Raw genomic sequence first — 17,256 nt, forward strand, 5'->3', positions numbered from 1 at the left:
TGGTTAAGAATACATATTATCACATTGGTCAGCCATGAAAAACATCCTTTCGAATTGTTTAGTCTAGCTACCATTATCACTTGGTGCAGTAACATATTAAGTATCAGTTCTTTCTGCCAGCCGTTTCTTGTGTGGATATCTGATCAGTTTGGGCTTTACATTTTTTGTTTATTTGAATCCTTTGGCTTGAATAGCAGCACTTCAACATACATTTACTTTTGGTGAGTGTGCCGCAGAAGTTCTTTGGACAAAATGGACTTTGATTTTTCATGATGGTATGTTTTGAACCTAGTGGCTTGGCTGGGGAACTACTGGAACATGGTTGTTGGCAAGCAGTTTGATTATTCTCTTTTTATATGGGACTTGGGATGTCTGACTTATAAGTGGTTTGGCTAAGAGGACCGGAACTCATTGTACATTTTAGCAGGTGGTTTTGAGCTAACCGCATCTAATAGGGCTCTATGGGAGTGTATGACCGGTTTGTACCTGTAATTTTAATGGAGCTAGTCTCCTGTTGACCCACTCATGATGTTAGTACTACTCATGATATTACTGCAGTAGAAATTCTGCACAATCCCTGTTCTGAAGTTCCACTGTGGTTTTACTGGACTGCGGTTTGAAAATCAGAGGCGACTTTATCAATGAGATTACAGCTACTTTGATGTGTTGCAATTGGCATATTAAAGTTTCTGTTGTTGTACTGCAGGTTGCCTAGGCTAATTAAACAAACTCTCTTAAACAGTAACCTTTATTATCCAGAAGGACAATGGCCACAGGGAATGTCATCACCTTCAAGTTCCTCCCCAAGCCACACACCAATCTAAAACTTGAAATATGTCTGCTGCTTCATCTTTGCTAAGTCAAAATCCTTGGACCCACTATCTAAAACCACTGTGAAAACACCTCTATCACACAAACTGAAGTGGCTCAAGATGGCACTTCATCACTATATTCTTAAGGGTAATTAATGTGGATGATAAGCCATGTCAGCAATGCCCACCTCCTGTGAATGACTTCTAAAAGAAAAAGCTTTTTGACTTTTATATTAACTCCAGTTTCTGAGAAATTTACAAACATACTGAAATTGGAAAATATGTGACAAGCACACTTTACAGAGTTGCCCTAAATTACAAGACTATGATTATAACCTCTCTAAAAATAAAAATGCTACATAGCATGGTTTTCAAACTGAAGTCTGCAAATGGTTCCCAAGGGCATTTGAGGATTTGACACAAAAATCTGCATCTCAATTGGTGCATCTGAAATTTGGATAGATTGGTTTTTAAAGCATAACGTTTCTGATGCCAGCACAAATATAAAAAAATTAATCTGTGGCCATGGAGCTCTCCGCCATTTGGTTGTTATAATACCTTTTGGAAGCTTTTGACTTAGTTTCCACTGGCGTGTTGTCAATATTTGCAGGGTATCCTGCGCGCATGGAATTTTGAAAACCTTTGGCATTTGAGAAAAGCAAGGTTGTCTGCAGCTGGAGAATGGCATGCTTTCAATGTGGAAACTGGGCGCTGTACAGTTACCATGACCAAATCTGGCATGAATATGCCATCATGAACACTAAAGTGTGTTGTCACTCACCTTCAGCACAGATTTCCACAAAACAATGTGAACAAAGTTTTGAAAAAGTTTACCTTGTAGTTATCCCAGTTCCTGAAGAAGTTGACCGCCCCATCGACTCTACGCTGGATGACTGTCCATCCCCCCTGATCATGGCTATGGTCACACCAGACTTGGATTAGTTTCTCTGTGCCTTCTGGTTTGATTAAGTACATGCCACTGTTTGCATATCCAGCCTGCCGGACATGGTGGCAGTCCTTCCATGGACCTGTGTAAAGGGATAGTGATCACCAATTGCATATATTTGTGCAAGCTTTTCTATCTCTGACCATCAGAAAATTATATAAATATTTTTTTGCTTAGTGCATTCAAGCAAAAAAAGATATTGCATAATGTTTGAGTATATAAAGTGATTGTTTTTAACCTTAAATTCAAAGTTTCATAAGCAGCTTTAGCTCTATCAGCAGTGTGTCAGCACATCTTGACTCACTTCATTAGAAAAATACACTGACTTCATGTTTTATTGCTTGTTTTTTAACTGTTGGTTTTGGTACACAGAATTGCAGAATATACAATCCAAGAAAAATATTAGTAAAGCATTACAGAGTAACACATTCATAAAGGTAGTTATTCTTAACTGTCAGTGTTGGTTCAAGTGGCGTCCAATCCATATCAAATTGTGGTTGCCATTCATGGGAAACATGGGAAAATACCAGAACCAGCAATCAAACCAATATGGAGTTCTTCTTTTGCACTGGGAGTTTACTCATATCATTAAGCAATATCCAGATTTTGAAGAGATTTGACATCGTTTTAAAAACGTAGCCACTAAATATAAAATCTGGATATGAGTGAGGCCTATATGGTAATTTTGCCAAAATTTGGTATTTCCTGAATCAATCTGCTCATTTGCTCAATCTGTTCATTTCATAATTTAAATGAATTTAAATTGCAGTTTAGTCTTTTTAAAGAGTGCAACTTAAGAAATGTATGCACTTTGTAACAGAAAGAAGCATCCATGATATAGAAATAGCAGTAACATTCAGATGGAATTGGTATCCAGAAAAGCACAAATTTATCACACAGCTGTGCTTTACACATTATGCCAGAGTACCTATCTGAAGTTGGGTGCATTAATGTGAATGTACCATGTCTGCTTTTTACTTAAAAATGTTGATGTGACTCTTTGTCTACCAGTTGAAGATTTATTCTGTTCTCAATTTACTTTCTCTTTTAAAGTTAAATTTTTGAGAAAACACATAATTGAGAACTGACTCATGATGGGTGAAACTGTTGCCACAATCCATTTATTAGATCAAGTTTAATTTTTACAATAAACTAATATCTACCTTGCAATATCTATTCCCCTTGACCATTAGTGTCAAGAAAACTGTAGTTATGGGGCAAGGCATTGTGTCTTCACACATGATCAGACCCAACAACAGTTTACTGGAAATGGTCAAAGCATTTTGACATTGCTCTGGTGCAACATTTAGTGCTGCTGCCTCATGGCCTTAGAGACCTGGGTTCAATCCTGATCTCTAGTGCTGAATGTGTGGAGTTTGCACTTTCTGTTTGTGACCATGTGAGTTTCTCCTGTGTGCTCTGATTTCCTCCCACATGCCAAAGATGTGCTTGTGCCCCTAGTTTAGGTGTGTGGCAGGAGAATGGGAGTGGGTGAGTTGGGATTGAGTTGATGGGAATGCAAGAGGAAAGATGGGATTACTTAGATGAGCTTTTGATGGGCAGTGCAGACACATTGGTCTGACAAGTCTATTTCTATGCTGTATGACTCCTAGGACTAGGACTCATTCATTTGACTTTGCTCTCTTGGGTCCATTGTTTCAGACATTTCTCTCAGTGAAGAATTCAATGTGCACATTATAAAGGCAGACACAGACTTGGCCCAAACAATAAATTAAGTTGAAATATAAATAAAAACGCATCTGCCTGCAATCTGAAACAAAAGCAGAAAATACTGGAAAACTCAGAAGAGCAGGCCCAATTTGTGGAAAGAAAAACAAGTTTTACCCTCTTTCCTGATTCTGATGAAGGCGTCTTATACCCGAAATATTAACTATGTTTCTCTTTCCACAGATTGTGCCTGACCTTCTGAGTTTTTCCAACATTTTCAATTTATAATAAATTAGCCAATCAAAGAGGAAAGGTTTCAGTTGCTGATGTATGGGTTTGTATTCTCAACATGTTAATCTCTAGCAGTGAAACATTGGTTGTGTAGAGCTGCCAAGAAACAGTGCATAACACCTTCCATCTTTGGTGTCTGCTGTGTATTCTTATGGAAGGAAAAGTCCAAAACAAAAGTTTTGGAAACGGAGATGCCAAATATCCCAGCATTCATCAAGCAAAGAAGATTTAGAAAGTACTAATGAAGAAGATTTCAATCTTGTAACTTGTGCATACTGCAGACTTGGTGTGCCTTAAGTGAATGTTCAAGGTGACATACAGTCTGCTGATTAATCAAGCCACTACGTCTTGGATGATGACAGAGACGACAAACAATCTGCTGGAGGAACTCAGTGGATCGAGCAGCATCTGTGAGGCAACAAACAATATGCTTGAGGAACTGAACGGGTTGCGCAGCATCTGTGGCAAAATGATGGATGATGCTGAGTTTCTTGTGTCATTGAAATAGCACTCATTCAGGCAAGTGTGAAGAATATTTCTTCACGCACCTGACTTCTGTCTTTTAGATGGTGGAAAGTCATTCTAGATTATGAGTCACCCACTGTAGAATGCCCAGCAATTGAATGGGCTTTCTCTGCTGCACCATTGCAGTGGCTGATTCACTCAAGTCTCTGGTCAATAGCGACATCAGGAAGTTAATGAGAAAATCCAATGATGATAATGTCATTAATGAAACAGCTGAAGAGTAGGGGTTAGGCACTGAGAATGATTGCTTTCCAATGTTCATAGTTATCTTAATTTGCACTAGGATGGCTCTAGCCTATAACGATATTTGTCCTTGCTTCCCACCAACTTAAATTTACTAAGGGTTATATGCTACATTTACAGAGTTCAACTATGAGTCAATGTTTAAGCAGAGTATTATGGAGCCAAAGTGTTAGGCAGAGGCCAAACTGAGCATTGGTGAGCAGGTTTTCTGCTAAGTGGCATCAGATAGCATAATGATGATTGAGGATAGACCAATAAAATGGTAGGTTTGGATTAAGAGTCACTCGGCACGGAAATAGGCCCTTTGGCCCAACTTGTCCATGCCGACTACGGTGCCCATTCGAAGCTAGTCCCATATGCCCATGTTTTGCCCTCATCCCTCAACCTTTCCTATCCATGTATCTGTCCAAGTGTCTTATAAATGTTGTTATTGTACCTACTTCAACCACTTTTTCTTGGAGCCTGTAACAAAAACGCACCACCATCTGTGCGAAGTAGTTGCTCTTCGGATCTCTCTTAAATAAGAACATAAGAAATAGGAGCAGGAGTGGGGCATCTGGCCCATCGAGTTTGCTCTGCTATTCAATAAGATCATGGTTGATCAAGCCGTGGACTCGGCTCCACCTACCTGCCTTTTCCCCATAACGCTTAATTTGCCTACTATGCAAAAATCTATCTAACTGTGTCGTAACTATATTTAAAGAGAGAGCCTCAACTGCTTCTTTGTGCAGAGAATTCCACAAATTCACTACTCTTTGGGAAAAGCACTTTCTCCTCATCTCCATCCTAAATCTATTCCCTGAATCTAGAGGCTATGTCCCCTAGTTCTAGTCTCACCTACCAGTGGAAACAACCTTCCTGCCTCTATCTTATATATCCCTTTGATAATTTTATATGTTTCCATAAGATCCCCTCTCATTCTTCTGAATTCCAGCAAGTATAGTCCCAGGCGACTCAATCTCTCCTCATAGGCTAACCCCCTCATCTTCAGAATCAACCTGGTGAACATCCTCTGCACCGTCTCCAAAAGCCAGTATATTTTTTCTCAAGTAAGGAGACCAGAACTGCACACAGTACTCCAGATGCAGCCTCACCAGTACCCTGTACAGTTGCAGCATAACCTCCCTGCTCTTAAATTCAATCCCTCTAGCAATGAAGGCCAACATTCCATTTGCCTTAATTGATAACCTTTTGCACCTGCAAACCAACCTTTTGCAATTCATGCACAAGCACTCCCAGGTCCCTCTACACAACAACATGCTGCAATCTTTCACCATTTAAATAATAATCTGATCTTCTATTTTTCCTTCCAAAGTAGACAACCTTGCATTTACTAATGTTGTATTCCATCTGCCAGACTCTTGTTCACTCACTTAACTTGTCCATATCTCTCTGCATCCTCTGCCCAATTTGCTTTTCCACCCAATTTGCTTTTCCACTCAATTTGGTATCATCAGCAAATGTAGATGCACTACACTCGATCCCCTCTTCCAAATCGTTAATGTATATCATGAACATTTGCGGGCCAGGCACTGACCCCTGCGGCGCCCCGCTCTCCACTGATTGCCAACCAGAGAAACATCCATTTATCCCAACTCTTTGCCTTGTATTGGTTAACTAATCCTCTATCCATGTTAATACATGACCCCCAACTCCATGTATCCTTATCTTATGAACGAGTCTTTTATGCGGCACCTTATCGAACTTATGAAATCCAAATCTAAAACACCCACTTGTTCCCTTCTATCCACTGTGCTCGTTATATCCTCAAAGAACTCCAGTAAGTTTGTCAAACAGGACCTGCCCTTCCTGAATCCATACTGTGTCTGCCTGATGGAACCACTTCTATCCAGATGTCTCGCTATTTCTTCCTTAATGATAGCTTCAAGCATTTTCCCGACTATAGACATTACTCTAACTAGCCAATAACTACTTGCCTTTTTCCTACATCCTTTTTTAAACAGTGGCGTGACATTCACTGTCTTGCAATCTGCCAGGGCCTGCCAGAATCCAGAGAATTTTGATAAATTATCACAAACATGTCTGCTATGACTTCCGCCATTTATTTCAGTACCCTGGGATGCATCCCATCAGGACCAGGGGACTTAGCTACCTTTAGGCCAACTAGTTTGCTGAGCACTACCTCTTTAGTGATAGCGATTGTATCGAGGTCCTCACCTCCCGTCACATCCATAACATCTCTCTTAGGCATGTTAGATGTAGGTCCTCACAGTGAAGACTGACATAAAATAGTCATTCAAAGCCCAGGCCATTTCTGCATTACCATATTAATTCCCCCTTCTCATCTTCCAAGGGACCTATGTTCACTCTAGCCACCTTTTTCTGCTTTATATAATTATAAAAGCTTTTACTAACTTTTCATATTTTGTGCTATTTTACTTTCATAATCTATCTTCCCTTTCCTTATTGCTTGCTTCGTGGTTCTTTGTTGCTTTTTAAAGTTTTTTCAGTCTTCTAGTTTCCCACTACTCTTGGCGACTTTGTATGCCTGAGCTTTTAGTTTGATGCCTTCCTTTATTTCCTTAGTTATCCAAGGCTGGCTCTCCCCAACCTTACTGTCCTTGCTTTCAACTGGAATATACTTTTGCTGACCACTTCAAAATCTCTTGGAAAGTCTTCCAGTGTTCCTCAACTGTCCCACCATATAGCCTGTGTTCCCAGTCTCCGCCAGCCAACTCTTCCCTCATCCCATTGTCGTCTCCCTTGTTTAGGCATAATAACCTGGTTCTCCTCTCACTTCAAACCTGGGCCCTCTAGTTTTTGATTCTTTTTCCCTGGGGAAAAAGGACTGTGTGCATTCACCCTTTGTATGCCCCTCATGTATTTATACCTCTATAAGGTCATCCCTTAGTCTCCTACATTGCAAGGAATAAAGTCCAAGCCTACTCAATTTCTCCATATAACTTCAGTTCTGGCAACGTACTCATAAATCTTCTCTGCACTCTTTCCAGCTTAATGATGTCTTTCCTATAACAGAGTAAGCAAAGCCATGCACAATACTCCAGGTGCAGCCTGACCAATGTCGTGTACAACTGCAACGTAACATCCTAACTCCCATACTTAATGCCCTTGTCCTGCTTTTTGTGATACAGGGGCAGTTTTCCACTTTGTGGAGTAGATGCCAGTGTCATTTTGCAACAGACTGCTAAATCATTTTTTGTTGGTGTTTCAGAAGGAAATACTGTTAAATAACATCACCAGTAACTTACTGGAAAGCAAGTTCTTCTGCTAATATTTATTCTGCAGAGTTAAATGTAAATTAGAAATGTAACTCAAGTTATTTGAGGATGTGGTCACTGGTGTTTAGTCTGGAATGACAAAATTTCTCGGTGAAGGAAATTAAGTATTCCACAGGAAGATTTCTGACCAAAATTATGCCATCTAAGTGTGGTACTACAGGGTTAAACTACTGGCTTCTATCCAGAAGACTAGCATACGGAGACATGAGTTTTAATCCCACTGCTACAGATGGAGAACTTTAATTCAAGTGATTTATTAAATCTGGAATTAGTATCCATAAGGCTTGAATTTTTTCCCCATTATTTACTCCTTCATGGGAAATGAAGGTGGCTGGAAATACCATCATTTATTGTATATCACTTATTACTCCAAACTGAGGTGGTAGTTTACAGTAAATCACATTGGTGGTTCTGAAGTTGCATATTGGCTAGACTGCATAAGGGTGGTACGTTGTGAACCACTCATCAAATAATCTGGTAGCTCTGAGGTTAGCTTTAATCTGAGAATAGCCTTCAATTCCAAATTTATTATATTTATTGAATTTAAATTCTCTGGCTAATAAAAGACAAAAAGAAATGTGAAAGCCCACTTGAATTTTTTTTTAAACAGTTAAGATTCCATGCTGGCAATAAATGTCAACCATGTAGAATTCACTTCTTGCTTTAAAATTCATAATTCTCTGTGGTAGCAAAATTCACATTGGACGATTGAATAGTTTTGTTTGTCTGTGGAATGCATTGCTCAGCAGCCTCTCGGTGGTGACAGCAACTAAAAGAATAAAAGTGTGAGTGGAAATGTGCAGTTGATAAACAAAGGGTGCACACCATTATGTGAAAAATAATAATTAAGGGAAAGCTTGAAATAGTTTGCAACCTCTCATTGCCACAGTCGGGGCTTCCCACCTGCTTCAAAAGGGCACCAATCATTACCAGTGTCCAAGAAGGGCAGGGTGAGTTGCTTCAATAACTATCGCCCGGTAGCAATCACATCTACTGTGATGAAGTGCTTTGAGTCGTTGGTCATGGCTAGAATTAATTCCTGCCTGAGCAAGGACTTGGACTCACTGCAGTTTGCCTACCGCATCTACAGGTCCACAGCGGACGCATTCTCACTGGCTCTCCACTGGGCTTTGGAGCACCTAGACAACAGCAAAACATACATCAGGCTGCTGTTTATTGATTACAGCTTGGCGTTCAACACCATCATCCCCCTCAGTACTAATCAACAAGCTTCAAAACCTGGGCCCTTGTACCTCCCTCTGCAACTGGATCCTCGGTTTCCTTATTGGGAGACCACAGTCAGTGCGGATCGGTAGTAACATCTCCTCCTCACTGACAATCAACTCAGGTGCACTTCAAGGATGCGTGCTTAGCCCACTGCTCTGCTCTCTCTACACTCATGACTGTGTGGCTAAGCACAGCTCAAACGTCATCTAAAAATTCGCCATTGACACCACTGTTATTGGCAGAATCTCAGAGGGCGATAAGGCGTACAGGAGTGAGAGAGATTGGCTGGTTGAGTGGTGTCGCAACCAGAACCTCACACTCAACATCAGCAAGACCAAGGAATTGATTGTGGACTTCAGGAAGGGGAGGTCGGGAGATCACACCAGCCCTCATTGAGGGGTCAGTGGTAGAGAGGGTGAGCAGCTTCAAGTTCCTGGGCATCAGCATCTCAGAGGATCTGTCTTGGGTCCAATACATTGATGCAATCATGAAGAAGGCATGCCAGCGACTCTAGTTGATTAGGAGTTTGAAGAGATTTGGTATATCACCAAAAACTCTTGCAAATTTCTACAGATGTACAGTGGAGAGCATTCTGACTGGTAGCATCACTGCCTGGTATGGCGGCTCCAATGTGCAAGCTGCAGAGGGTTGTAGACTCAGCCAGCTCCATCACAGGAACAACCCTCCCACGATCGAGGACATCTTCAAGAGGTGGTGCCTCAAGAAGACGGCATCCATCATTAAGGACCCTCACCATCTGGGATGTGCCCTCTTTGCATTGCAATGGGAGACCACGTTAAATCAAGCAGAGGGTACCATTGATGAGCTGAAGGCATTGCGGCAAGAACAACAGCATACAGACTAGCTATCCATTGACTAAATACTGAATTTAACAATTTCAGACAACCAACCTTTACAGTTTTGATGAAGGGTCATCAACCTGTTTGTCTCTCTCCACTCATACTGCCTGACTTGTTGAGTATTGTCAACAACTGCAGTGATTTGTGTCCTGGAATTCCAGCATTGCTTTATTTTTCTCCTCCATCATTTGTGTCATCTTAATCTCTCGTGGTGTATCTCAGGCATTCCTTTTGTTCTCTCTATCCCACTCCTCTTCTCTGCAACTTAAAATGTGTTTATTTTCTAACTTTTCCAAGTTCTAATGAAAAGTCATCAACCTGAAATAGAGTCATAGAGTCTCACAGCATGAAAACAGGCCCTTTGGCCCAGCTCGTCCTTGCCAACTGTGTTGCCCAGCGAACTGGTCCAATCTGCCCATATTTGGCCCATAGCTCTCTAAAACCTTTCTATCCATGTACTTATCTAGATGCCTTTTAAATATTGCTAATATGCCCACCTCAAACATTATTTCTGGGGCAACTCATTCCAAACACATACTACCCTTTGCGTGAAGAAGCTGACCCTGATGTCCCTTTTGAATCTTTTGCCTCATGTTTTTAGCATCCCTTCCCTGGGATGAAAGACTATGTGTTTTCACCCTGTCTATGCCCCTCATAATCTTATATACCTCCTTTCAGGTCACCCCTCAATCTCCTATATTCCAGGGAATAAAGTCCTAGTCTACGCAACTTCTCCTTGTAACTCAGGCCCCTGTCCAGGCAACATCCTGGTAAATCTTTTCTGTACTCTTTCTAGTTTAATAACATCCTTCCTATAATAAGGTGACCTAAAATGTCCACAGTATTCCAAGTGCGGCCTCACCAATGTCTTACATAACTGTATCATAACTTCCTAACTCCTACACTCAGTGCCCTGATTGATGAAGGCCAGTGTGCCAAGCACCACCTTCAGCACCCTATCTACCTGTGACATTGCTTTCAGCAAACTATGTACTTGCACTCCTAGGTCCCTCTGTTCCATAACACTCCCTAGGGCCCTATCTGTGACAGTATAAGTCCCATCTGGTTTGATCTCCCAAAATGCAATAACTCACACTTATCTTTATTGAAAGTCATTTGCCAATTCTCAGCCCACATACCTTGCTGATCAAGATCCCCCTGTAATTTTTCATACCTTATATACTATCTGCAACACCACCTATTTTAGTACCATTCACAAACTTACTAACCATGCCTTGTACATTCACATACAAATTGTTCATATCAATTACAAACAACGAAGGTCCCAACACTGACCCCTGTGACACACCACTAGGCACAAGCCTCCAGTCTCAGAAACAACCCTCGACCATCATCACCCTCTGCTTCCTACCACTGAGCTAATTATGAATCCAATCCACTATCTCCCCCTGGATCCCGTGCAATCTAACCTTCCAGACTAGCCTGCCATGAGGGACTTTGTCAAAGGCCTTGCTAAAGTCCATGGAGACAACATCTACTACCCTGCCCTCATCTACCCTCTTGGTTATCTCCTCAAAAAATGCCAAGAGATTTGTCAGAAACAACTTCCCACACACAAAGCCAACGCTCCAAAATTTGCTCTGCCCCACTTTCAGGACCTTAACCTGTGAATCGACTGTATCCTTCTCCATAACTATTTTAAAACTAATAGAATTATGGTAAAAGCTAATAGAAAAATGATAACTGTTTTTCTCTTCATAGGTGCTGCTTAACCTGCTAGTGTTTCCTGTTTTTATTTAATATTTCCAGCATCTGCAGCTTCAATGCTTTTTGTCAGTATATGTTTGCCAGAGTTTTTGAAAATGATTTACAACGCATTTTTAGGATGGAGATTTTTTTTCTGAAATTATCCTTGATGAAAGCTCTGAGAAACACAAAATATATTCATACACATCCTGTTTATATTGGATGATGATAAGAACGAAAATGTGAACACTGTTGTGGCTGGAATGGAGATTATGCAAATATGGTGTTCCCTCTCTCTAGCAACATTATTTGGAAAAATTCTCAACATTTTCATCATATTTTCTTTCTGGAGATTATAGATGGGTACATTTCTTGACTGGAATTTTGCAGCAATTGAAATTGTCAAACATGAAAACATACAAAACTGCTGATCTGAACCAAAAATATAAGCAGAATGTTGAAGTCTGATGAACTAGTAACTGGCACCATCAGACTGCCAGATTGTTGTAAAGCTCTATCTGATTCACTAATGCCTTCATAAGGAGGAAATCTGCAATCCTCATCTGGTCTGACCTTTATGTGACCTAGCGGTTAGTTCTAAACACTCCTCAAAAATGACCTGTTAAATCACTACCTTTAAGGAAATAAAGGTATGGACAGATAATGCTGGCTTTGTCATCTGAAGTCCAAATGCCACAAATGAAGAAATAAAATGGTTAAGGTTGGTTTAGATAAATCCTCTGTTCACAGTTAGAATGAAGAGCAACCACATGAACTTGCCACACAATATTAAAAACCACAGAACAGTATAGTTATAGGAACAGGCCCTTCAGCCCATGTCTGTGCTGACCATGATGCCAATTTAAACAAATTAAAATTTCAACAATTAATTGGAACCTCCTATGCCAATACCAAAGCCAATGCACTGAGTCATGGTGGAACATGGAGCTTGCACATTCTTCTTGTGACTGTGTGGGTTTCCTCTGGTGCTCTGGTTTCCTCCCAAAATGTGTAGATTGGTTGGCTAATTTTCCACAGTAAGTTGCCCCTAGTGCATGGATGAATGGTAGAATCGGGAGTGGTGGGCAGTGGGAGAGGGCACGTTGATAGGAATGTGGGTAGAAAAAAATGGGTTTGGCTAGAATTACTGTCAAATGAGTGTTTGATGATCAACACAAGCTTTGTTGGCAGAAGGGCTGTTTCCATGTTATATCTCTCTGACTATGATGCTAAAGTTTCTTCCAGCGTATGCCTTTAGACCATGGCAATGGTTCATATTTGTAACTTTCTGCAAATGTGATCTGATGATGGGGTGATAGGTTTTAAGGGAATTTGGGACCAAAGTGAATAGTTTAACAGGCAATCTCTTCAACCAGTGAGGATTGAGAAAGAAATAGAGGTATGATGGTAAAGGAAGAGAAAATTAGAATCATAATGGGTACATTGAGAATTTGTATTTGTCCCCACTGCCACAGAAATATATTTGCCATACATGACTGCTTCATATTATCCTGGATGCAGGTTAATATTTGGCAGATTTTGGTTTATCATGCAGTACGAGTTCTTTCATGTTAGAATTGCTTTGAGCCAAATGCTGTTGTGTAGTTTTGTAAGGATTTGTTCTCTTTTATTTGGAGAATGCAGCAAGGATTTACTAGATGGCACATTTGCCATGTGAGTGAAGATTGAGTATACTGGGACTGTATTCTTCAGAGTTTTAGATGAATGAGTGGAATGTACAACAGTCTTAAAGGGCTTGGCAAGCAATATGCAGGGGGTATGTTTTTCTTGACTGAAGAGTCTATGTCCAGTAGGCACAATTTGAGAATAAGTGATAGGTTGTTTAAGAAAGACATGGAGAAGTTTCATCACTTGAGGCAGTGGACCTTTGGAATTCTGTAGAAGCTCAGTCATTATGTTCATTCAAAGTAGAGATGGATAGATTTCTGGATGTTATGGGAATTGAGAGATATGGGGTAGTGGTGCAAAATGGCACCAGGTGGAAGATCAACCATGATTTTGATGAATAGCAGAACAAGCACAAAAACCCATATGGCCTACTACTGGTTCTGTTTCTTATGTTTGTTATCTGTAGGCATGACTAAACTCAGTGCTCTCCATGTCGACTTCAAATCTTCCAGCCTTCATGAATTTAACTAATCCAAAATAGTCTGGCCCTTGTCATACTTGCCTTTTGTATCGCTTATCCACTACTCACTGATTTACACTGGACCACAGTGATCATTCCTGTTTTCAACTTCCTTCTTGACCTTATTCCCTTCCTTGCTTTTTTCAACTACACTTGTCCTGCATCTCTTGGAGAACTCTGTCCGTCCATTTCTGGCTTCAGGTATATCTGTTTTTCCCCTTCTTTGGCAGCAGTGCCTTCAACTGCCTTAGACCTTCAGCCCTGGACATCTTTCTCAAAGCTCTTACCCTTCTTTCTCCCTTTTATGTTTCTTTAATGTGCTTAAACATTATTTGATCCTGCTTTCAGCCACCTATACTAATGGAATGCAGCAAGCAGGTTTGAGCTTGCCTGCTGCCGTTCCTACCATCCCCACTATCGGGGCACGATGAGGAGGGCTAGATGGGCTGATGCCCCCTCACTTGAAAGCATCTGGTGAGGCATGTCAAGGCCTCCACTGGTTCTACCCCAAGAATGTCCTGGCAGCATTTGCTGGAATGGGGGCTTCATCTCCTTTCAGTGCTGGGAGCCATGACTGAGAAAGCTTGAAACAGATTTATGAGAATTTTAAAAATTGTGTTCCTGTAATATTCCAACTTAAATGGTGAACATTTAGATTAACTTGTTTAAAAGTTTCTGCTTTCTGATGCATGCATTCAGTCAGTTGCTGTTAGTTTTTATTTGAAATAAAAGTTGTATTTTTCAGTTAACACATAGATCTTTAGTTCTTTGATATAATTCACAGTTCTAAAAATAGAAGCTGGAGTACAGCAATAATGCCAGTACTCAATGAATCAGAATGCTCCTTATTGCAAGGGTTATTTTACCATGCAATAATATGTAAAAGAAGTTTGTTAATTTTTTTGGATATTAGTTGATTTTCTCATGGAAGGAATTGGATTATTTTGTACTTAAGTATTATATTTTACAACCAAATATATTTTCATACGTTTCAGGATGGAGATGTATTAATTTAAGTTAAATTGATGCAAGAATCTACTGTCTTAACCCAAACCTATTCAGCAATGAAACTAATGTTTATACCAGTTGTAGTATGCATTACTGTACTCATGTGGACATGCCCGAGACATCAGTCGGGGACATACCCCTGAGACACAAATGAGCTGGAATCTGATGCTTACTGTCTGCTTTCTGCCAACACTGCCACCCTTGCTACTTAGTGCCAGGTTGATTTTCCCAAACTACAGATGTATAGTATAGCACGTGTGTGCAATTTGATCCCTAAAAACTGGGACCAAATTTCACGCACATGGAAAATATGTCTCTGATGGTCCAACAGTCTGATGGGACTAGAGCAGTAACCCTCTTCTTCTGTGGCCATCATGTCCAGATATTATGAAATTGTGAGGTACGGTCGTGAATTGTCATTGTGCATAATTTGGATGTAAAAGCAATGGAACAAGTGGACTGCCACTCAGCACCGAAGCAAAAAATAATACTCAATTAGGTCACTATTAAAAGTAAGATGCGAGAATATTTGACTGCAAACTTGGGGGTAGGAATAACTCTTCTCCCACAATGCTATGTAAATATTACATCATCAGTTGTTCACCGTTGATACAGATTCATATACAAAAATAGTGTTGCTGTTGGCCCTTTACTGTAAGGGACATCCCTTATTTCACAAGAGAAATAAGTTGTCCCATAGGACACCATGCTTCCCATATAGTGTTACCAATCAGACCACCCAACATAGAAAGATCAAATCCTGAGTCAGGAATGAAACAGTAGCCTGGTTGTAGCAGTCTGTGGAACACAGAGGCTCCTCACTATGTGCAAAACAAAGAAAAACTTAACATGCAGTAATTCCTTTCTTCACTTTTTGGGATATGACAGGTCATTGATGGCAAGGCCAGCATTTATTGTCTATCTCTCATTGCCATTGAGAATACATTGGTTAGCTACCAGCTTAACCACTGTGGCCCACCTAGTGAAGATACTCTCACAATGCTGTTGAAAAGGGACTTATTTGATTTAGACCCACAGCTGATAAAGGAACAGTGATGTATTTATAAATCACGGTGTATGCAACTTGGAGGTTTGCCTGCAAGGTGTAGTGTTCTGTGCCTCTGAAGGCCTTGTGTATCTTTGAGGTAAATGTAAAAGATGAGAGGTGCTGTTGGAGTAGCTAAGGCGAGTAGCTGTATTACATTGTACAGTCAGTGCATAAATTCGCTAGTGGTGAATGTTCAGGACAGTAGATGGGATACCAGTCAAACAGGCTGCTTTGACTTAAATGATTTTGACCTGCTATTAGAGTTGTTGGAGCTGTACTCATCCGGGCAAGTGGCAAAGATTCCACTGCACTCCAAGCAGAGACCACAAAAAGCAGGTAAAATCTGTTCACCACACATCAAACTCTGACTCACTTGCGGATGCAACCTGGCTGCTGTCATTAAATTTCTGTGGTAGGATGGTTGAGAGAGGAAAAGAGGAAGGAGAGAAAATGCAGGGGAACGGGTTGGTGGGGGGGAGAGACAAGGGAAAAACAAGAAAGGAGAAGGAAAGGGTGATGGGTTGGAGAAGGAAGAAAAAATGTAGAGTTATCAGGAGTCCTAACTTGAACTGGACACATCATAACTAGAACCAGAGAGTATGGTCTAAATATTTAAGGAGGAGGAATTTCTTCTTTCAGTATTGTGAATCTTTAAAATTCTTTACCTTAGAGTATCATAGAATCTCTTAAATAGATTACTGCACACTAAGAGAATCCAGGGTTATGGGAATTGGACAAAAATCAGATCAGGCATGATCTTATTGATTGGCAGACCAGGCTTATGATGTACACCTCTCTGCAATTTTTTTTTGTGTTCTTACCACTGCACACCAGCTGGCTTCTCATGAACATATCCCTTGATCAGAAGTCCATGATATTAGTGAAAAAAGAATAAAATCATTGAATGTACATGATCATAAGAAGTTACTCCCTGCTTGTGCAATACATCTTGAAATGAATGTAGTTATTTTTTGAACTGTCTCAATACTGATGATAAACAATTTAATATTATAGATTCAAAAAGCAGAAAAATCCTGCAGACACTGGCGATCTAAAGTATAAACAGAATTGATGAAAGGTCATCAACTTGACTTTGTTTTTTCTCTCTCCACACCTGTGTAACCTGCTGAGTAGTTCTGGCATTTTCTGTTTTCTTGAAAGCATTACTGATTGCTATGTCATACATCAGATTTGAAGATGCTCCTTAAGTAAAACAGGCACCATGACACTTGGATGAAACTGATTATATCGTAGTCAGAATGAAAGACTTAATTTGAGTTATCTGGTTTCTTTGTGTAGAACTGGAGGGCACTAGTGATTGTTTCAAAATAGGATCAAGATTTTGTTTTGGAATTTGAGAAGGAAAGATTTAATTGCTTGCAGGCTTTGGGAGGCTAGACGTCTGACCTTATAGTTTTCTGGGGATGTACAGCATTACTGAGATATTTAAAGGCTGTGTGCCTACAGTTCAAACCTATCACTGTTTCCTCCAAAGCAGTCTTTAATTTTACT

The 17,256-nt window shown here is 40.3% G+C and overlaps 2 protein-coding genes across 12 annotated transcripts in view; one reads left to right on the top strand and one right to left on the bottom strand.

The window, feature by feature from the left end:
• Window positions 1–17,256, top strand: part of ralgps2 (Ral GEF with PH domain and SH3 binding motif 2) — a 385,220-nt gene that overhangs the window by 222,220 nt on the left and 145,744 nt on the right. The gene's annotated exons all lie outside the window — the stretch shown is intronic.
• Window positions 1–17,256, bottom strand: part of angptl1a (angiopoietin-like 1a) — a 61,895-nt gene that overhangs the window by 15,129 nt on the left and 29,510 nt on the right. The window contains exon 4 of the mRNA XM_052010762.1: window positions 1,647–1,840. Within this exon, the coding sequence (XP_051866722.1) occupies window positions 1,647–1,840 (194 nt within the window). The remainder of the gene's footprint in view (window positions 1–1,646; window positions 1,841–17,256) is intronic.

The sequence above is a fragment of the Pristis pectinata genome, chromosome 3 (genome assembly GCF_009764475.1).
Source record: "Pristis pectinata isolate sPriPec2 chromosome 3, sPriPec2.1.pri, whole genome shotgun sequence".
NCBI lineage: Eukaryota > Metazoa > Chordata > Chondrichthyes > Rhinopristiformes > Pristidae > Pristis > Pristis pectinata.